We start from the raw sequence: 22,951 nt of genomic DNA on the forward strand, positions 1-22,951 counted from the left end.
TACCATCATGGATACGGATGAAGAAAGTGTATACTGTTGTGAATTAGACAATGTAAAAGCAGTGAAATCTGAGAAATTTATGTGTATAACAAGAAATCCCTCGTTTAACAAGGCTTATTTTAGACCGTGAAGTATTGACAATGACAAGGCATAACATGAGCTTAAAAACAAAGAACATGGCAAGGAAACGTTTATTGACAGCTTTAAATCCATCAAATAGAACTTGGCATTTTATTTGTTACAAACAGTTCACTTCGTGGGTAAATTCATGGACTGCGATTGGTAAAAAGAACAGAATTTTCATACCATCATTTGTTGTCAACACCATAAAGAACACATATCCGGAACCCGATGGCACCTATGTGGGCTTCAAGCTGTAAATGAAAAAATGAAATTAAAACAGTAGAATTATGTAAGAGTTTCCTAAGCTTGTTTGTATGATAAATATAGGTAATGTATTATTTTGACATGAAGTACGGTACCTCATTTATTGTTGCGAGTGAAATTATGAGAAGTGCTTCTTGATCAGGTCGTCATTGGAAGGTCGAGGTATTGGAGCGATGTTTTTAGGCAGTGACAGATCCATTGCTTGATCTTCAGGCGAGGCTCTACTATAGTTAGTTTGCAGGAGATTTATTTTGTTCATTATTGCCTTCTTCCATCCATCGCTTGACGCCTCATATTTCTGTTTTATCACCCAGACTGCTGTTGATTTTGAGTACTGAGTTTGATACCAGCTTTCAATTTATTGATGTTCCAATTATAGTCCAATGCAGCAATCACTGACCTGAGCTTTAAGCCTCTGTATGAGAAATGAACTCTTTTAGCAGCGTATTTAAAACGAAGGCTGTGATAACTTTCTAGGCTTCCAGTGTGAACGTAGTGTTTTATATGTTCCACATCTTTTAAAAAAGATTTGTCTAAAACTATTTTCTTCAAGGCTTCATATGAACTTGAATTTCCTTACTCCACATTTTCTTTCTCTCTTCCTCCTCTGTTAATGTATCGTGCTCACAAGATTTCCATTCACCGTTTTCTAACCACTTATGCTCATTTTTTACGTGGTGCAAAATTGACGTAAATTTATCGATTAACACAGAACTGTTTCCATTACATGTTTGTGCTGCCCACCATAAATGATTATTTATACTGGCCTTCCACGCTTGAACTTCTGGATGATTTTTATCAAAAGCTTTCATCTTTTTCATTTGACTTTTTGATATGTGCCAAACATCAAATACATGTTCAATATCAGGATACTGCATTACCAGTAAGAGTTTTATATTACAATTTTCTTCCTGTACAATCTTCCTCATTGCGATTTCACACTCAGCCCTTTTAAGATCACCTTTCACCATCACTCTCTGAACAAGTTCCAAATGAGCTATGCGGCCTGTATTTATATCCATTAGTGAATACACTAAACATTTGGCTGAAAAGCCGGTAGAATCGTACTGGCCATCTCCGGCTAACCAAATGGGTTTGATGCTTGATCCCAAGCACCCTCCACTATCGGACCAGTTACTCTATGAATAATTCTACCATATACAGTTTGTGACATCATATGTAAGTTAATGGACTTGCAGAATGACCGAAAAGGTTCAAACAGAATGCCTGACAACAATAATGCTGATGATATTAGGACATTTGCTTCCAGTTTCTTTCCTTCTATAGGTTGAGAATACCAACGGACTTTATTATCACATTCGCAAAGTGATTTTACGCACAACATAGTCCCTTTAATGTAATGTGAAATGTTTTTCACTTTACTTTTACATATGTAACAAATTTCAAAGAGTGTGAGCAAACTTGTCCCCGCTACAAAGAAATATGAACCTGTAGAGTGTGTTCGTTATCAGTATCACTAATATAACTTTCACTGTCACTTTCATCTGGTTCGTAGAAACTGTCATTCAATTGTTCTCCCATTACGTCATTGTTCAAGGCTGTGCTGGAAGTTGCAACGTCAAAGTATTTTCTAGCTATTTCACTTCCTAACTCGCACTGTATTTCTACACTACATTTGTGTCTGTCTGGTGAAATATTTTCACTCATATCATTCTGAACGTCGTGTACATCATTATCGTTATCAGTTTCGTTTAATACTGTGTCAACAAACTCCCTTCGTCTTTTAGCCTCATACCTTTCCGTCCTGCTCTTTTTAGTTTCTGATGAGTACTCCCACAGTGTACTTTGTGAAGCGGCTTTCGTATGAATTAGCATTCCTGTCTAAGAAGTATCTCCATCTGTCGACGCCAGACATCTTATTTAAGGAACAGACACTGGCTTCAATTTCGGACCTTACAGCTTTTCCATAGGCATCACCTTCATTTTCAAAAGTTGCGTTTCATCATAGTCTGTATTTTGAAAATGCACTGAGCACACAGTAGCTCCCTTACCGGGAGAAAAGTGTTTCCTCTTCCAAAATTGTACCTAACTGCTAAACCGTCGAGGCGACTTTCTTTGATTTGGAAACCTATGGAAATGTATTTCTTTCTCTCTACACTTTCGGTTTCTACTCGTTGTGTTGTTACAGCCATACACACTACAGGAAGGCATTTCGACAAACAGTCACCGCACTATTATAATAAATAACACTTCAAGTAAACGGAAGAGTGGCTGAGCGCGTACTGCAATAACCAACTGGATGGCTCGCTCAGCGCTTACAGCACAGTGACGTCACAGCTACTCGTGTTTCCTTAGTTCACCGGCCTGCGGAGCGGCGCACAGCAAAAGCAAATATATAGTTGAGCACTGTCCGATACACTCTTTGATTTTGAGGCAACTTGATTTTTGTGTCGTATTCTCCTTTAACAATAATTCTGAATCAGCGTCTACACTACTCTTTCCCGGTCTGTGCACTCCAAAGACATCAGGTTGCCTATTATCTTTAGAGATGAGCCTTACACCTAGAATTTCATGTTTCTCCTCTTTAACTTTTTCGTAGCTTACAAATACTTCTTTCACCAGAATGAATACTCCCCCTCCTACCATTCCTATCCTATCTCTACAATACACACTCCAGCCATGATTCAACTCCTATTACAATATCCGGTAAGTATATATCTATTAAATTACTTAATTCTATTCCTTTCCTTACAATACTTCTACAGTTGAGCATTAACATTTTAATGCTATCCCTACTCGATTTCCAGTTCCCTGTTCCCTTATCACTGCTCCCTTCTTTTTTTTTTTTTTTTTTTTTTTTTTTTTTTGCTAGGGGCTTTACGTCGCACCGACACAGATAGGTCTTATGGCGATGATGGGATGGGAAAGGCCTAGGAGTTGGAAGGAAGCGGCCGTGGCCTTAATTAAGGTACAGCCCCAGCATTTGCCTGGTGTGAAAATGGAAAACCACAGAAAACCATCTTCAGGGCTGCCGATAGTGGGATTCGAACCTACTATCTCCCGGATGCAAGCTCACAGCCGCGCGCCTCTACGCGCACGGCCAACTCGCCCGGTCACTGCTCCCTAGGCCATCCTGTTTCCCTGAACGTACCTCCCTATAACCGTTCTAAACAAATTTCCTAACTTATATGTACCACTGCGGTTTAAGTGAAGGCCATCTGAGTGCAGATCCCTATCTCCTACCCACCCATTAGTTTCCCACATACCCACTCCATAGTCTCATTTAAATCCCCAATCACCTTCCAGTCAGTATCCCTCCTACACAGTATTCCATTGATGATAATCTCCGCTTCCTAAACTTCACCCGTGCTGCATTCCTGGATAACACTCTACCCTGGTACCCTTTCCTCCTCACACTTTCCTGACATGTCTAATAATGGAATCTCCCATGACCAGAGCCCCAACCCTACCCACCTCATTTGATCCCCTCCCCTCCTGGTCAGTCCTATCTTTCCTGACAGCTGCAGAAGCTACTTCCTCCTCCCTTTTCTCCATCCCATGTCCCTGTTCCAACTGTCTTCTCCTATCCACTACTCCAGATTTCCCTTTCCCGTGCTGCTCATCTTCCCTCGGTTGTTCTACCTGCAGTGATTCATACCGATTTCTCACAGACACCTGTCCTGAATTCTGATCCTGAATGGAGCCCTTAGCCTGCAATCTCCTTCCCCTTAAAACATTAGACCACCTGTCTTCTACAATTCCCCACTTTCCTTCCTATTCCTCTTTTACACCTACTGTACCCGTGGTACTTATACCTGCTTGTCTTACGTTGTTAGTAGAAACTTGAAACACTACCACCTTCTCCTTTCCCTCCTCCGTCTCTTCTACTTTCCTCAACATCTGCCTTAAACTAATTCCTGGATAACACTCTACCCTGGTACCCTTTCCTCCACACACTTTCCTGACATGTCTTAATGGAATCTCCCATGACCAGAGCCTCAACCCTACCCACCTCATTTGAATCGTTTTTTGCAGAAACAGCACTTCTCCACTTTTTGACACTACAGTAGAGTCCCACTCATCCGACCTTCGCTTATCCGACATTCTGTGTTATCCGACACTGGTAGACTTAATTTGAACTTTTGGTGGAGACTAAATTCAGGGACACCCGGTGTGGAGGGTGCGACCTTGGGACAAGCACTGGCCTGACCGCTGGCGGTAGGACCAGTTTTTCTCTCAAGGACAGGTGCAGTGAGTCTTCAGTTATTGTTCATTATAGTATTGGTTGGGTGCGGATGTTATAGTTTTCATATCCTTTGTGAGTATGGCGAGTAAACGGAAGAAAGTGATTGTTTCTATGGAAGACAAGTTGAGTGCATTAAAGAGACTGGACAAAGGGGAAACTCTTGAAAAAGTGGCTTCAGATTATGGTGTTGGACGTGTTACAGTGGGAGACTGGAAAAAAAAGAGGGAAGAAATTGAAAAGTGGTGCTCTACCAGAGCAACAAGTGATGCACTGAAAATTAGAAAAACAATGAAAAAATGTGAGTACGAAAAAGTAAGTAAAGCGCCTATTTCTTTGGCTCACTCAACACCGGGAAAAGGGCCTGCCAATATCTGGCCCCATTCTGCAAGAAAAGGCGGTGTATTTCCAGAAGGAGTTTAATGAAGGGGACCCTAATTTTACTGCCAGTGCGGGGTGGCTCGATCGGTGGAAAAAACGGTACGGCATTAGGCAGCTTAATATCTGTGGAGAAAAACTGTCAGCTAAATCCGATGAGGTTGTGAAATTTAAAAAGGAATTTCAAGAAATAATTCTTGCTGAAGGATTAACCAGTGATCAGATTTTTAATTGTGATGAGACTGGGCTAAATTTCAAGATGCTGCCACCAAAAACTCTCGCAGCCCAAGCCGAGACGTCTGCACCTGGCTACAAGCGTAGTAAGGAAAGAGTTACTGTTCTTGCCTGTAGTAATGTTACTGGGAACTTAAAAGCAAAATTGCTTATGATCGGTAAAGCAAAGAAGCCTAGGGTTTTTAAAAACATTTCTGTTAATGCTCTTCCAGTCCATTACACGAATCAGAAGGCTGCCTGGATGTCTGCTGACATCTTTAAAGACTGGTTTTTTACACAGTTTGTTCCAGATGTAGAAAAATTTCTAGCTTCGAATAATCTCCCTAGAAAAGCGCTTCTTCTACTAGACAACGCTCCATCACACCCAAATGAAGAGCAACTTAGAAGTGGTGACATCAAAGTCATGTTCCTCCCTCCTAACGTGACGTCATTATGCCAGCCAATGGACCAAGGTGTGCTGGAAACATTGAAGAGGAAATATCGGCGGAAACTCCTTTCATCCCTGATAGAGGAAATGGACATGGCAACGACATGATAGAAAAGTTAAAACAAATCAACATGAAAGACGTGGCATATTGGATAGCGCAGTCTTGGGAAGAAGTTGAAACAACGACATTAGCAAAGTCTTGGAACATATTGTTGAGTGAGGTTGAACATCGAGAGGTGGTACAAGAAGACATGGAAAATATTGTGCGCCTACTGAATTGCATTCCTGGCTGTGAGGATGCTACGACTGAAGATGCGAGTAAGTGGTGTGCACAAGATCAGGTGTTTGAACAAACTGACCTTGATATTATTGATTTTGTGAATGCTAATGGAAACGAGGATGACGATGAAGAAGAACGAGGCATTGCAGAACAAGAGGAGAAAACGATGACTCACAGTGAAGGATTAAGTGCATTGGAAATGGCATTAACGTACGTTGAGCAACAGCCGGAAGCAAGCGCAACGGAGGTGCTGATTTTTCGTCGATGGCGGGATCTCGCAGCAAGAAAACGTGGATCAGCAGGCAAGCAGACATTGTTGACAAGTTTCTTTTCGTAAGACATTTGGAATGCTTTCATTCAATACTGCGTGTACTGTACAATTGATCTGATAATGCATTCAATAGAGTACCGTAAAACATGTCATTGTTTTAGTACTAGAGAACAGCCTTCCTGTTTGTTTCAGTTCATTTTCAAAGTTGTTCTGTATTATCCGACATACTCCAGGTCCCGTTTAGGTCGGATAATCGAGACTCTACTGTATATGAGTTATTAATACTGCCATGATTAATGCACGAAGGGCTACCATTATGTGCAGATAAAACACTTCTACCATGTACCTCTGCCTGTCAGTCGCAGAATGAAAGTTTCCGTTTTGTGCAGAGGTGTTGTTTTTACTTCAAACCAGCCCGCTTCACAAAGTAGTTGTGTCAGTTCTTTCAGTTGAGTCGCTAGGAAGAGGTGTGAAGAGAGATGCAAAAGTCGCGTTTCATATAAATCAATTTACAGAGTTTCAGTACGAGGCAAATCATGTCTTAGGAAAATACTGTATTGATGGACTGTGCGTTCATACTTTCAAGTTGCTTATTTCTGCAACCCGTCTCCCTGTGTTACCACCTAGAATTGCTTATCCACAAGGCTGTGTTCCATTAAATGAAAAGAAATTAGCAGACACAATGAAGTTGGAATCTTACATACCAGAAGAACACCATGAGTTTTATAATGAACTGTCTGCATGGACAACATCAGCGCAATAGAAGTGAGAAGCATTGTTCAAAGATAAGAGACTTACATGTTACTTGTAATATATTGTGTTGTTCTGTTTTATATATTTTTTGAACTTTGGAAAGGGACAAAAGTATTCTTCTGCTCATTTTTCTATACAATGTGGTCTAATCATAATATGTGCAAATAAGCAAGTCTTACAAATAACTATTAAATAATGGGTTTAAACACTGTATTTCCTCAGTAAAAATAAAGTTCCTTTTGAAATTGAAATGACGTTAAAATCAATGTTACACTTCCTTATATTCTCATTAATGGTGTTTGTTGCAGAAACAGCACGTCTCCACCATTTTCAAGAATGTCTGTAAAGGAACGTATTGGACTAATTCATACAAATAACCTATCTGTCGTAGTCATTTCAACAGTAGAACAAGCATAATAAATATCGGAAGGATAGAAATGACATTACACACTACAGGCAGTTTTTCCTGTTTTCTGAACAATTTGGTACGTTGGAGAAGTGTCGTTTCTGAAACAAACGATTCATTTGATCCCCTTCCCTCCTGGTCAGTCCTATCTTTCCTGAAAGCTGTAGAAGCTACTTCCTCCTCCCTTTTCTCCATCCCATGTCCCTGTTCCAACTGTCTTTTCCTATCCACTACTCCAGATTTCCCTTTCCTACCTTTTCCCTTTTTCCTACTTCCACACTTCTCAACAACAGTTCCCTGTTCCTCATCTTCCCTCGGTTGTTCTACCTGCAGCGACTCATACCGATTTCTCACAGACACCTGTCCTGAATTCTGATCCTGAATAGAGCCCTTAGGCTGCAATCTCCTTCCCCTTAAAACGTTAGACCACCTGTCTTCTACAATTCCCCCTTTCCTTCCTATCCCTCTTTTACACCTACTGTATCCTGTACATTGTTTGAGGGAGGCCTACTTTCTTTCCTGTCCTCTGAGAAAATCCTAATTATTTCCCTCAAACTCTCCAACTCCTCCCTCATACTTCTTAATTCCTGGCCACACCCACAGTTCCTACACTTGCACTTCTTAGCCATTCTTTACTGAATAATGAAAAGAAAAGGAAAAATAAGGCAACTTATTCTGTGCAAAAGAAAAGTGAAAGGAAAGAAATATTGTCTAGGATCGTTCACAAAGAGCACATGACAATAAGGTAATTAATATAGGCCACTACTACACTACCATACTACTTAATTGTAGGCCTACGATTTTTTATTCCTACAACATCCTCACAGGATGAAAATTGCTGTTAATTACTGGAAATAGAGAATACACAAGAATTACACAATTCTAAACTGCAGTTAAGTCTACCCTAATTACTACAACAGAATTCTAGTAAGAGAGTTACTACAGATACCACGGATACTACAGATACTACATAAATATTTCACAGTAATAGAATAAACACACTATTTTCTAATAAGATACTATAATACACTACAATAATTTTAAACTACATTCAGACTATGTTCAGATACTACAATATACTACAATAATTTTGAACTACATTCAGATGTATTCTAACTACAACAGGTTATCACCAAGCACAAACAGAAAAGGAAATAACAATTAAAGTTCAAAATTTGCAAAACTACTCAAAATAATAGAATAAGTACTCTAATAAGTTACTATAATACACTGCAATAAATTTTATAACTACGGTCAGACGTATCCTAATTACGATAGGTTATTACTAAGCATAAATAGAAATGAAAATTCCAATTAGGCCTAAAGTTAGATATTCACAAGAACTACCGGTACTCAAGGATTACCAACAAAGTTAAACACGTAGACAGATTAATAGTAGTACTACTTTATCCTACTATGCTGTAATACAAATGAAACCTGCCATTTGCACAAAAATACACACGAATATAACAGGCAAGATACTATCTAATGTACCATATCTACACTACAATTCTCAACTGAAATGTGGTTATGTGATTATTACAGATGGTGGATTACTATTATTTTCCCTACTCTGCAGGACAGAGAATAAAAGTGTTCTTAAATGCTGAAAAATATGAGGTTGTATACAATAATTTCCCAAAAGTATTTCTGTCTTAACTACGCCAGTGACTTGAATTGCAATTATTGGGATGTAGGAACGTGATTATTAGCTAATCGCTCATAAATACTGAAAGATCGAGGGTGTGAAATATAAATTACGGATACTATAAACTCAGAACTATAAATGATCAGAATACAAGAATCAGCTGATTTTTTATTTTCTTCATACACTACACCCTTTGTTCAAGACTGTAGCCAACAATGCCAATATTTGAATACGATGAGCAACAATAATCAATAACAATACAACTGTGAAATATTTTGCCAGTAAAATACTGTATATTCTGTTGAAATCCTTTCTTTAAACCAAATTTACAACAGTATCGCGTTATTTAAAGAAGTTATTACCTTCGTGATAGGTGGAACCCTTGAACTGCTATTTGAAATACTCTGTCAAATGCCCGCACTAACAGACTATAACCGCTGCCGAAGTTACGACTCTTTTTAATATCCCGTCTTCGTAAGTATTTTATCAACAAACCTACTGATATTTTAATAATAATATTAAAAAGTAAGAGATATTTCTTCTTTTACGCAGTCCCAAATTACAGGTTGTAATCTAGCGAACGCCTACGGAACTACTCAGTGTGAAAATTGAAAATAAATACCAGTAATTGCATATTACTACAAACCAACACTAAAAACCAATATTTGTGGAACTTAATGTATCACACACACACAAAATTTGCTAAATTTCTACAACTAATAACTACTTTATTACTGAGATAATACAGAGCTCTTGGAACAGCCAACCACTCGCTAGAGCATCCTATGAATTACCGGTGGTTTCTATAAATTATATTGACTTATCTGTTTGAAAATAGCTAGATTTTTAAAAAGGTGCTGCACATTAAACTGGTAAATATAAATATGAATTATACAGATTTTTAAACTGGAACCTGCAAAATGATGTCAATCACTCTGGCACTGTAGGCATATTCTGAAGACGTGAACACAACATGAATTTTGTCCTAAACGTCATAACTGAAAGCTGAGCCAAGCCCACATATTTTCGAAACTAATAATGTGTGAGATCCAGGAGGAAAGAGCAACAGGAAAACAATCAGGATAAAGAAATTAAAAAGTACACCTTTTCAGTACATCTGTGAGCAGTTACTTACTAGCTGAGCCAGACTCAATGAGAACAGGAACTATGGGCCTGCCCCCTCCAGACAGCGGCATGTTGACTGGGTTCGAGCGGGCAGGGCGGGAGCCGACACCTGTACCCACTTCCACAGCTTCTAGCTCAAGCAGGGACACAGGAGTACTGTAAATAGTATTATAATACATTTCATTTTACTATTTCCTTTAAGTCGCACCGACACAGACAGGTCTTACGGTGACGGTGGGATAGGAAGAGGCTAGGAGTGGGATAGGAAGCGGCCATGGCCTGAAGTTACAGTCCCAGCATTTGCATGGAAACCACGGAAAACCATCTTCAGTGCTGCCAAAAATTGGGGTTCAAATCCACTATCTCCAGAATGCAAGCTCACAGTTGCACGAGGCCTAACTGCACAGCCACATCGCTTGGTACATACATACATACATACATACATACATACATACATACATACATACACTGCCGGCCAAAAGTTTCAGGACAAAACATATGTAAATACAAGTAACTAATCTCATTTTGTTCCGTATTGAAGATACAATAAGTAAAATTCTTTCTTGAATAAAATTACTGGGTCCACCTGTTCAATACAATTATATTTTGTAGTAATTAAATTCTACATGAATTATAAACACTAGTTAGGGACATGTTTCACCCTAGTTTTGGGCATTAAATTTATTGAGCCTACTACTGTATGTCCACAGGGACATGAATCAACTTGAGAAATGTTATTTAGCATTCAGTATATGTTTGACTCACAAGTCTTTAACTTGTTCAATAAGGTTTTATTATGTGTCATTGTTTTAATGTAGATTTCATAGGGTTTTTATATCACGCACAATTCAATATCTATCATGAGTTTTATATAATTTGCCTATTTTCCGATTTCTTTGTACAGCTGAAGATGATGCAAAAATGCGTTGACACTAGTACTGAATATAATTACAATGTTGTAATTACATCTATAAACAACATTATTATTATGTTGAATAGGTGGACATTAAAAGTTTATTCATTGTAATCAAGTTTATGTTCGACGTTCAGCATTGGAAAAAATGCATCCTACTGTATAACACCTACAGTGAAACATGGAGGGGGCTCTGTGATGGTCTGGGCTTGTTTCACATTCAGTGGAGTTGGTAGACTGCACCAAATTCAAGGAACACTGGACAAAAATGGCTACCATTCCATCCTATCTTGTTATGCTCTTCCGTCTGGACAGCAATGTGGGTTTGTCGTCCAACAAGATAATGACCCTGACACACGTCTCGCAATTGCATGAATTATGTGCAAAACCAACAAAACTCTGGGGAATTATTTTTAATGGAATGGCTCCCCCCAATCCCTGGACTTAAATTCAATTGAGCTGCTGTGCGAGGAGTTGGATCGGCAAGTCTGAAAAGAGTGTCCACCTTCATTGGAAAAGCTGTGGGACATCTTGCAGAATGCCTGGCAAAGTATACCTTCATTAGTGTTAGAAAAGCTTGTTCTGAGAATGCCGAGAATAGTTAAAAGTGTACTTGTAGCAAAGTAGGGTTTTGGATGAAAAGTGAGTTGGATGTGTTCTGATCTGTGGGAGTAAATGTGTACATATTGTCTATTTCTTGCTCAGATGTAATGTAAAAACATAGTTTTATTGTAAACTATTAGTTTTAGAATATGTATTTGTCAATTCCTTGCATAGGTATGTTGTTTTCTTTTAATTTCAGTCCCTTCTTTAACAGTTCCATGCTTGTCCAGAAACTTTTGGCCAGCAGTGTACATACATACATACATACATACCTACGTACCGTACATCTTCACTATAGACTGTTATGCCTTTCGGCGTTCAGTCTACAAGCCTCTGTGCATTACAACACTATTTGTTACTAGTTTTGTGGTCTCATTTAGTTTTATACCTCCTGATCTTTAAATCATTAGGAACCGAGTCTAACCATCGTCGTCTTGGTCTCCCTCTTACAGGTTACATGAACGAAATTAATGAAAAAAGAAAAAAATATTACTGGAGACCTTCATTCCAGTTATTTGTAAACAGCTCCATAGTAAATATAAGCCCCGCCCTCAACAAGACCAGCACCTCCTTCCACAAACTCCTCCCCTCCCAATTCTTCCTCCCACCACCTTCCCCGACTTACCCCGTCCCTCCCCATAGCAGCACTGCCCATCAACAACAGCAGTAACACCTCGCCAGTCAGAACACAGCAATCAAGGACAAGACTTCTTAATCAGCAGATCCCAGAGGGTTAAGTGGGCAAGGCATATGTAAGTCATGTGTTTTACATATTTGAGTGTAACGCCCGGTTGCAGAAAAGCCAATCAAAGTTTGACTGGAGTTTGATTGGCAATCAATGTGGGTTTGATTGGCAATCATCCTATGTGAGTTACAGAAACAGCAATCACTGTTTGATCGACAATCAATCTCCCATCAGATTTGACCAGCAAATACATGCTGATCAAGCCCTGATTCTCCAATCAGTGCTTGCAGTCTTTAAACTCAAGGATGCTTTTCTTTCATTAAATACATCTGATTAAACGTTCCAATGATAAATAAATTCAAGTTCATGTAGGAAGTGCGATTTGAGTGATGTACTATTTTGTTTTCCGTACTCATTATATAGTCGGGATGCCTGGCCAAGGCGGTAAAGGCGTGCTCGGTTCGCCCGGAAGGACGTGGGTTCGAATCCCCGTCAGGAAGTCGTAAAATTTAAGAAACGAGATTTCCACTTCCGGAGGTGCATACGGCCCTGAGGTTCACTCAGCCTACACCAAAAATGAGTACCAAGTTAATTCCTCGGGGCAAAGGCAGCCGGGCGTAGAGCTAACCACTCTACCCCATCACGTGCCGAGGTTACCAATGGTGGAAGCCTTTGCCTTCCACTCCTCCAAGGGCCTTCATGGCCTGTACAGAGGTGACACTGCTTTTTCTTATTATATAGTCACATATAACAACAATCTTGAACATGGAACGAATTAATTTATATCAAATCTTGAAATAAATACTTATCTCTGGCATATTGATATCGATGTAAACCCAGACTTTTTAGAATTAATAAGCCAACATGATAAAACTTCACACTATCCGCAGCATGACTGTTTAGTCTTTTTTAATTTTGCCCTCACAGCATCCGTCTTTTTTTTTTTTTTCAATTATATGCAAGTATCCCTCAACTACAGTATATTACATAAGAGGGCTCTATCATTCAATGAAAAATTTGACCCTCTCACTTTCTTGGTAGGGATATCAATCCTATTGTTGAAAATTAATTAAATCAAATGAAAGCCTCGAAATCTGCTCTCTTTTCACGTTTCTCAAACATGATCAGTATCAGCTGTTCCCTGATTAACTGCCACTTTGATGTCTCTTTGCTAGACACCAAAGAGTATAAAATAGACACCATCCTTAACGGAAAAAACACAGCAGTGGTCACTAATTGCACTGTTGCCAATTTTATTTCCTTCTCGGATCTTCAATCAGTAAACTGGAGAAAGTTGACCAGAGTTTAGGTTTTCTGCAACACATTCTGGAATTAAAGTTGATTGGCAATCAGCTGATCTGCCATTAAGGACTGATTTGATGGACCTTTCTGCAACCGGGCATAAGTCTTCAAGAACTCTTTCCAGCTATACATTCAGCTTCTTCATTTCCATTAGAGATCATACGGAATCCTTTTAACAGTTGTACTGACCAGAATTAACACAACAATATAGCAACTAACTACAAATAATAATAACCCACCTTTGTAACAAATCAACTATACCCGTAAGGATCATGTTTAACAGGTCATGACCACAGAAGATGACATTTTACATACAGCAGGTTTTGCCAGTTTTTGTGGTAAAGAAAACACGTAATTTTCAAGGGAAATTTGTTTTTTGTTTATTCAAACTATTGGCCATTGGCTTTCAGGTAAGATACGAATACCATGCCAAAAAAACTGCTCGTCTTTGGCGGCAAACCATTCAGAGAGCCATTATCCAACTTCCTCAAAATTGCTGAAGTGCTGGTCTGTGAGCGTGTGCCCCATTGATGCGAAGAGGTGACAGATGGCATCAGGTCGGGGCAGTGCAGTGGGTGCGGAGGGATGTCCCATCCACGCGATTTCAAGGTGTCTTTCACTGGATTTGCTGTGTGAGACGACGCATTGTCGTGTAACAAAATCACTTTGCCATGTCCTCTGGCCCATTCCGATTGTCTTTCAATCAGTGCACGATTTAAATTAATAACTTGTTGGTAATAGCGTTGTGCATTAACGGTTTCGCCGAGCTTCAAGAGTTCATAATACACAATACCGCTCTGGTCCCACAAGACACAAAGCATGGTCTTCTTGCCGAAGTGATTTGGTCTTGGTGTTGAAGGACACGCTTTGCCAGGTGACAGCCATGATTTTCTCCACTTCGGGTTATCAAAATAAATCCATTTTTCATCACCCGTCACAATTCGGTACAGAAATGATTTTTATTCAAATTGTGTGGGACCCATTTACCGAGTTTACTGATCATCCCCATTGTTCGCAAACATCTGCAGAATGTTTCTTGTGACACATTTAATGCTTGTGCCAATTGCTGCTGAGTTTGAGTTGGGTCATCATCCAGTAATGCCTGGAATTGCTCATCTTCACACTTTTGTGGTCTACCAGAGCACGCACTTCACCACGTTTAAATTGTCGAAACCATATCTCACATGTTCTAATGGATAGTGTGTGTTCTCCATATGTTTCTACCAGCAAATGATGACTTTCTACAGCCTTTTCCTTTTGATTAAATAGGAAAAGCAACGTGTGGCACAGATTTTCTTTTTCAGGCACAAACATCAACATGATCACTGAAAGATACAACACAGACGCTAATGTGTGACGGACTCGACTTGTGTATGTTGGTACGTTAATGTCAGATGAACAAATTGAAGTATGTGTCAAAATTCATACGCTGTGTATTGTTCGCTGGCGCCATCTCTTATGCATAAATCTGGTTGACAAGAGATTGTAACTCTCAACAATGTAACACTTTTACTAGTATGTCATATGGAGCTGACACAAAGACAGAATTATGTAGAAAATTTTAAGAATATAGTAATATTTTACAAAGATTTAATTCTTGAATAATCCACTGAGGATGACTCAAATGGAGTAGGACTGAGTAGAATAAAAACTTCATCTCAGCAGATGAAAAACGTACTGAATAGGAGGATATAATAAATGTTTATATTATCTTAAAAGTTGGTCTCCCTCCAGGACCGGGTCCATTATTCTCCTAGGTAACCTCTCCTGCTCCATTCACCTTGCATGACACCACCGCCAAAACCAGTTTATTCATACAGCTTCATCCATCAAGTTCATTCCTAACTTAGTCTTTATCTCCCCATTCCGAGTATCCTCCTGCCATTGATCCCACCTGTTTGTACCCGCGATCATTCTTGCTACTTTGATGTCTGTTACTTCTAATTTGATTCCATCCAGCTTTCAGTCGCATAAAGCAAAGTTGGTCTGAAAACAGACCAATGTAAAGATAGTTTAGCCCAGAAGCTGACTTCCTTCTTACAGAATACTGTTGATTGCAAAATAATGAGAGCTCACTGCATTAGCTTTTTGAATCAATCTCACTTACTATATTACCATCCTGGGAGAACACACATCCTAAATACTCAAAATTATCTACCTGTTCCACCTTTGTATTCCAAACCTGACATTCAATTCTCTTAATAGGATTCTTACCTACCGATATCAATGTAGTCTTTGAAAGGCTAATTTTCATACCATCCACATTGCACCTATTTTCAGGTTTGAAGATGTCGCCGGTGGTGAGTTGATAGAATCGGTGGAATCATTATACTGAAAATTTGTCATGAAACCATCAATGAAAGACATTTTTGAAGAAGTCAATTGAATTTTTTTTGTTGCTGTAAATTGAAGTCAATTGAATTTTTTTTGTTGGTGTAAATTCATGTAAATTTCTGTGTGTGTTAATTTTTGTGAAATTTTAAGACTTACAGGAAAGACTGAGAACTGTTGATATTTAATAATCATTATGAGTGTTGGAAGACATTGATATTGGAGATCTCCAGTCAATCACGAAATCGCCAAGTTTCGCAACCGAAACCTCTAGAAAATATTTCCCACAGTACCATATATGGTGCTGTAATGCCATTGGCAAAAATAACATTAATTTGTATTGGTGAAACTTTGGGTCGAATCATACGTAGCTTCCCTGATTGGCTGTTTGAGTATTTCCCAATTTCTGGCCTTTTGGGCTCTTCAGCAGGAGCAAGGCTCTGTTCAGCATCTTTGGTTTTCGTACGTCTTAACAATCAGACACACCTTGTAAGGTGGTCCGCTCAGCGGCTCCAGCCATCTTGGGGTAAGCATGTTTTCTTTTATCATGTGTTAAATTAAAATGTAAATTCATTTGTTCGGAGTTTACCTTAGACCCTGGTTTTCACCGTTTTGATTTTGTAATGCCTTAGTTTGTCAGCTAGGCATATCCTTTGTTTTGGAGGCAATTCCTTTTATTAACCTTTTGTGTAAATGTTAACTTTAATTTTTTTCTTCCGAGTTGCCTCCAGTAATTCCACGTCAATTTAGTGTACACCTGTTGAGCTATGCGTCCCTCACTTACGTGTATTAGGAGAGGACTGCCCCTGTATAGGCCTCTGCGCTAAATTTATTTCTGTTGTTTCCTTTCCTTGTAACATTTTTCAACTTGCCTTGTAAGATGTTTATAATTATGTCATATTCCCGGTTAAATTTTCATTGTAAATTTTAACGTCGAAGTTATGCTCGCCTATTTAAATGTAATTGTAATATTGTGTAGATATTTACTTTTCTGAAGAACCACCGATAGAAACCGCGTGGTTCGATTTAACCTTTTTCTTAACTGATGGTGTTAACCTTTTAATTGGTGTTCTTTATATGTTGAGTAAAGTCAGACAAAGGGTTAATGTTCTCACGTTTCTTTCCCTACAACGTCACATAAGATCTCGTCCTCTGTAGGGTTTCCCGGTCTGCTTCCCATACATCCCTTCTCTAGTTGTCACGTGTTGTTAAAATTTAAAATGTTTTTCCGGGTGTATCATCGGCTGACGTTATTCCTTCAGGTTTGTTATTTTGGATTATTAAATCATTACGTGTTTTATATGTACCTTGTACTATGTGCTCTCTTCTGTAAAGGGGGGGGGGCTGCTACAGAAGATATTAGATATTAGACTGCAGGCTTTCGGCACAATCTGCCATTAAGACCAAGTGGTCAGCATCCGCCAGACTGCTTACTACATTTTCACTTAACTGAATCCCTCCCTGCCACTTAGTACCTATCAGCAGATGTTCCACATAAACTATGAGCAACAAAGGTGAAAGATCACAGCTTTGTCTAACCCCTGTAAGTACCTTGAACCAAGAACTCATTCGACCATCAATTCTCACAGCAGCCTAATAATTGTCAACATAAATTCCTTTGATTGATTTGAATAATCCACCCTTCATCCCATAGTCCTTCAGTATGGCCAACATCTTAACAGCTGTTCAAATTTCAAAATGATAGCATCTTGAAGACATATGAAGTGCGTTCAAAAAGAAACAGAACCTTTGAAAAAGCATGTCAACTGGCAGAGGGAGCACACTGCAGCTACTAAGTAAACATAGCGGCAGGTTTAGACAACAAACTACCATTTGCCGCTTTCTGCTCCGACCATTAGTTGGCGAGCTATGGCCGCTGAAGTGAGCACAAGCTGTTCGTCCGCTCAGTGCCAAAGTGACAATGAAAGAGCTTTAAGAACAATATTACAATTACATTTAAATAGGTGAGCATAACTTCAACGTTAAAAATTACAATGAAAATTTAACCAGGAATATGACATAATTATAAACATCTTACAAGGCAAGAACGCGCGCGCGCGTGTGCGTGTGTGTGTGTGTGTGTGTGTGTGTGTGTGAGGGGGGGGGGGGGAGGAGGGGTGTCTGAAATTTTGCTACAAACTTGGCAAAACTTTCATGGAGACATTTCAATTGCTTATCAAAGCATGTGGGGAGGACTGTATGAGTTGCACACAGTGCTATGAGTGGTTCAAGCATTTTGAACACAGCAGAATGTCGGTCAGTGACAATCCCAAGCCTGGACGACCTTCCACGTCAACAGGTGATAACCATCTCGAGAGAGTTTGTACTGTGATTTGTGGAAATCGTGGTTTAACTGTTCGAGATGCTGCTGACCAAGTGGGCATCAGCGTAGGATAATGCCATCAAATTTTGAGTGACAAGCTTGAGACAGGTCATATCAATGCAAATTTAGTACCGTGCCGGCTTGTGCGTCGCTCCTTGTCCACAGCTATCTAGCAAACAATCACACTCCCATTGTGCCCCATCCACTGAATTCCCTGACTTAGCCTCAGCAGACTTTTCCCATGTTAAAAGAATGTTGTTTCCAAACCACAGACGAGATTCAAGACAATGTGACAAGAGACCTGGGGCCTGTTCCATGAACAAACTTTGCAACTTTCCACTTTGCATTTTGCACTTTTCAGTTCAGATTTTGTTTCACCATCACTTTTCAGATTTAGCTTGCAAAGTGAAAAGTTAGGAATCTTTTCACTTTTCAAGCCTGTTATGTTCCTCCATTGATACAGAAATGCAAAGTGCAAAGAAATGAAATGAAAAGTTTTCATTTTTCATACATCTTGCAAAGAGATGATTCCCTTTTCATCTGTTAATTAACAAGTATGTACACTAGTTTCTCAGCGTAGAAATTTGTTTAGTGATATAAACATGTTACAACGAGAGCTTTTGTTAGCACCCAGTGAGAACAGTGATGTAGAATCCAATAAGAGAATGTACAAAGTCAGGATTAATTTTCATAACCTCACTTCGGCGGAATTTCACGAGTGATTTTGTATTACCCAACACAGGCTGACTATAGGCTATTCTTGAAATGATCGGTCATTTATTGAAACATGCAACAAAAAGAAGTCAATCCCTTTCTGAAAAAGAACAAATTCTTATATGCTTACATTGGTTAGTAAATGGTGCCCAGCTGCATGATGTAGCAGCAAGGCATGGGACATCAAAATCAATTATTTGCAGAACTGTTACCAAACTGTAGATGTAAATGTAATATTTCCCAACAGTACATTGGCCTGATAATCCACATGATATAGTGATGGAATTTCTAATGAAGAGTGAATTTCCTTCCGTATGTGGATCTCGTAAACTTCCAGCACAGCCAGCTTCTTGTAACAACCTTTCTTTCCCATGTTAAAAACTTCAACGGTACGACAATTATACTGTCAAGTTTGCTGCGAAAAGTGAAGCATTAAAATCATAGAGTATTAGGCCTATACAGTTTGCTCATGGAATAAACTCGATCAGATCACTCATTCGCAAAGACTTTTCACTTTGCGAAGAAATTGAAAAGTACAACCTTGATCATGGTGGAACAGAAAGACTTTGCACTTTGCAAGAACTGAAAAGTGAAAAGTGCAAAGTTGAAAAGTTGCAAAGTTTGTTCGTGGAACAGGCCACTGCTTGCCATTCCAGAAAGTGCATTCCAGGATGTTTTCTAAAAATGGAAGAAACTATGGGAACGGGGTATTGCCAGGGGACAGTGCTTAAAATGTTGTACAATAAGTAATAAAGACATTATAGAAAAAGTTTTTCTTTTTGAACACCCGTCATATGTTTTAAGCTTTACTGCTGTATGAAGACTATAAAATGAAGAAGATAAAGGACAACTCATACTAAGAAAAAAGGTTTTATAGTTGTCAGAAGAAAGTTTTATATGAACACACTAATTTATCAAAACCATAATGAACAAGGTACTAGAGGAAATTGAAAATAGCCTAAGTCAGAATTTCCCACAAATTTAAACACCAGTTTCTCCAGTGCAACAGTTGCTTATATCTCTGAGATATTATGCTTCAGATTCTATTCACATAATTGTAGGCAGCTATGTTCATGTGTGCAAAGCAAGAGTGTGAAGAATTTTGCAGAGAATTTCTCCTGCCATCGTAGTACTGGCAAGGCATTGCATTGTTTTCCCTCAGTAAAATAGTGCCCGAAAATCATCTGAGTCTTAAATAAATTATATTTTCCCAGCATTGCAGGAGCATTAGATTGCACTCAAATAAGAACACAGTATATTGAATATTGAGATATAACCGTCCGTTGTTTCAATTTTTCAATTACACTGACATACTTTCAAATCAAATCTATAATGTTCGTCTCTTATTCAAAATAACAACACTTTTGTTGCCTCTTACTGTTCATGTTTACGTCTTTGTTGTCTCTACTTTTTACAAGCGACATCTTACGAATCTGTCCAACAAGCTCAAAACACGTAATAACCTTCATAAATTGTGTGGCTCACGTTGGGGTTTCTCGGCAAAGACTTTAAGGTCTTCTGCTTTGGAAACGGTTTTCTCCTGTGCTGCGTACTGTGCATCGGTCTGCCTGAATAGCCTGTATACAAGACTCACCGATACTCAACTGAATGCTAGCATGCGATTAATATCTGATACTATCAAGTCCACACCCCTTTATTGGCTCCCAACTCTGTCAGGTATAATGCCGCATGATTTAAGAAGAACAAATGTTCTCATTCGAAAGTACAAGAAGAATGAAATGAACCCTCAACTGCCTGTTTTGGATGATATTCCCACTCTCAAGATAACGAGGCCCAAGTCACGTCATCCATCTTTGCGTGATGCTGTCAACATTGGCTGATGGGAATTTTCACGCTTTAGAAGAGTGGAGAAGTTACTGGGAAGTTGCCACAGACAGTTCCCTACACAACATCTTTTCTGGTGAATATCTTCCTGGTGGACATCATTTACCGAGTAAACTTTGGACCACTCTGAATCGGGTGAGAACAAATCATGGACGATGCAGGGATGCCCTCTCTAAGTGGAAATGTATTTCATCACCAGAGTGCAACTGTGGTGCCTCTCAGCAGATGATCTCCCATATTGTAGGTGAATGTGTACAACGTTCCTACACAAGGTGCCTGAGTGACTTTCTGGAAGTAATAGAGGAAGCCATACAGCGGATCACCCAACTGGACATTCTACTGCAACTAAATCTTGCTCCCAAGAAACATGTTTCTTGTCTGTGTATATTTATAAATATTGTGTATTTGTATATATGTATCTAACTTGGTGCCATACACCAATAATAATAATAATAATAATAATGTTGTCTGCTAACCATAACATGTAACGACCTCAACCTATTGTGACACACAATTCCAAATTATAAAGAAACAAAAGACACCCATTATAAAAGCATTCAGAAATTTCCTGAAAAATGTCTTAATTTGTCCTTAGCAATTTTAGAAATGTGTTCACGAACCTAAAATGTTGAACTAATAACAACTGTAGTTAAAGTTTAACACAGAGTGGATATATTTTTTTTTTTTTAAACACAGTTCAAATCGTATTTAACATTTCAACCCTTTGCACTTGGAAACATCAAGCCAAATATTCACTAACAGAGAATAAACTGCTTACCCAGCAGGAGCATTGTAAGTTTTGAACGTGAACTGAGGGCCCATCCACAGTCTGCGGTGAGGACCAGCATGGGTTACGATCTCTACCTGCGACAACCAACGTTCGTCCATGTCGTCCGATCTGCACTCGCTGGCCGGAGGCAAGCGGTCCGGGAGCACCATCAGCGGGTTGCTGGCGGAGAGCGGCGGCTGCAACTCGCTGGAGTGCGGCGGTCGTAGTAATAACCACTGAGCTTTAGCGTGCACTTCCAGCTCTATGGGAGTGTCATCACACACTTTCTCCTTGGGAATACCTACCACATAATGTACACAAAACTGAAGCCATTTTGAACATCAACAACTTTACCTTTCTGCTGAAACAAAATGTCAAGAAAGGACTCGACATAACATGACATGGGGTAGATAACCCAAAGTTTGTCCCCTCAAGGTATAAATTCAGTAACTGCAGCTTTTTTTTTTTCTTCAGTGCAGACTCTAGGCACTATTGCGTTGTCCTTTGTTTCTTTCTTGGGGTCTTCTTGATGTGAACGTGCAGTGCACAAGGCTGCCAACTTCTGAACTTAAGTTAGGCCTCTGGCAATAGCAGCGCTTTCTATTTGCAAAGAGCTGAATTAATTTATCATGCTAGCCTGCATTAATTTATCATGCTAGCTAGTGATAAACCTAATGGTCCGGATTGGTTAGGTCCGGCTAGTGGCAAAACCAGTGGTCTGGATTGGTTAGGTCTGGCTAGTAACAAAACCATTGGTCTAGATTGGTTAGGTCTGGCTAGTGACAAAGCTAGTGGTCTGGATTGGTTAGGTCCGGCTAGTGGCAAAACCAGTGGTCTGGATTGGTTAGGTCTGGTTAGTAACAAAACCAGTGGTCTGGATTGGTTAGGTCTGGCTAGTAACAAAACCATTGGTCTAGATTGGTTAGGTCTGGCTAGTGACAAAGCTATTGGTCTGGATTGGTTAGGTCCAGCTAGTGACAAAGCTATTGGCCTGGATTGTATTAGGTCTGGCTAGTGACAAAACCATTGGTCTGGATTGGTTAGGTCTGGCTAGTGACAAAGCTATTGGTCTGGATTGGTTAGGTCCAGCTAGTGACAAAGCTATTGGTCTGGATTGGTTAGGTCCGGCTAGGGACAAAACCATTGGTCAAGATTGGTTAGATATGGCTAGGGACAAAAATTATTGGTCTAGATTGGTTAGGTCCAGCTAGGGATAAAAATAATTTATCTAGATTGGTCAGGTCCGGTTAGTCACAAAACCATTGGGCCGTTAGGCCCCTAGAAATCCATAGGGCGATAGCAGCATATTCTATGTAGGATAGTGGCAAGAAGCTGACACTGATATAGTCATTG

General features: G+C 39.4%; 1 protein-coding gene across 1 annotated transcript in view; it reads right to left on the bottom strand.

Moving 5' to 3' along the window:
- The window catches only part of LOC136857375 (breast carcinoma-amplified sequence 3 homolog), a 142,313-nt gene that overhangs the window by 24,693 nt on the left and 94,669 nt on the right, over positions 1-22,951 (bottom strand). The window contains exons 8-9 of the mRNA XM_067136004.2: positions 21,608-21,899; positions 10,124-10,269 (exon numbers count right to left, since the gene is read on the bottom strand). Of these exons, the coding sequence (XP_066992105.2) occupies positions 10,124-10,269; positions 21,608-21,899 (438 nt within the window). The remainder of the gene's footprint in view (positions 1-10,123; positions 10,270-21,607; positions 21,900-22,951) is intronic.

Source organism: Anabrus simplex, chromosome 1 (assembly GCF_040414725.1).
Source record: "Anabrus simplex isolate iqAnaSimp1 chromosome 1, ASM4041472v1, whole genome shotgun sequence".
In the NCBI taxonomy this organism is placed as follows: Eukaryota; Metazoa; Arthropoda; class Insecta; order Orthoptera; family Tettigoniidae; genus Anabrus; species Anabrus simplex.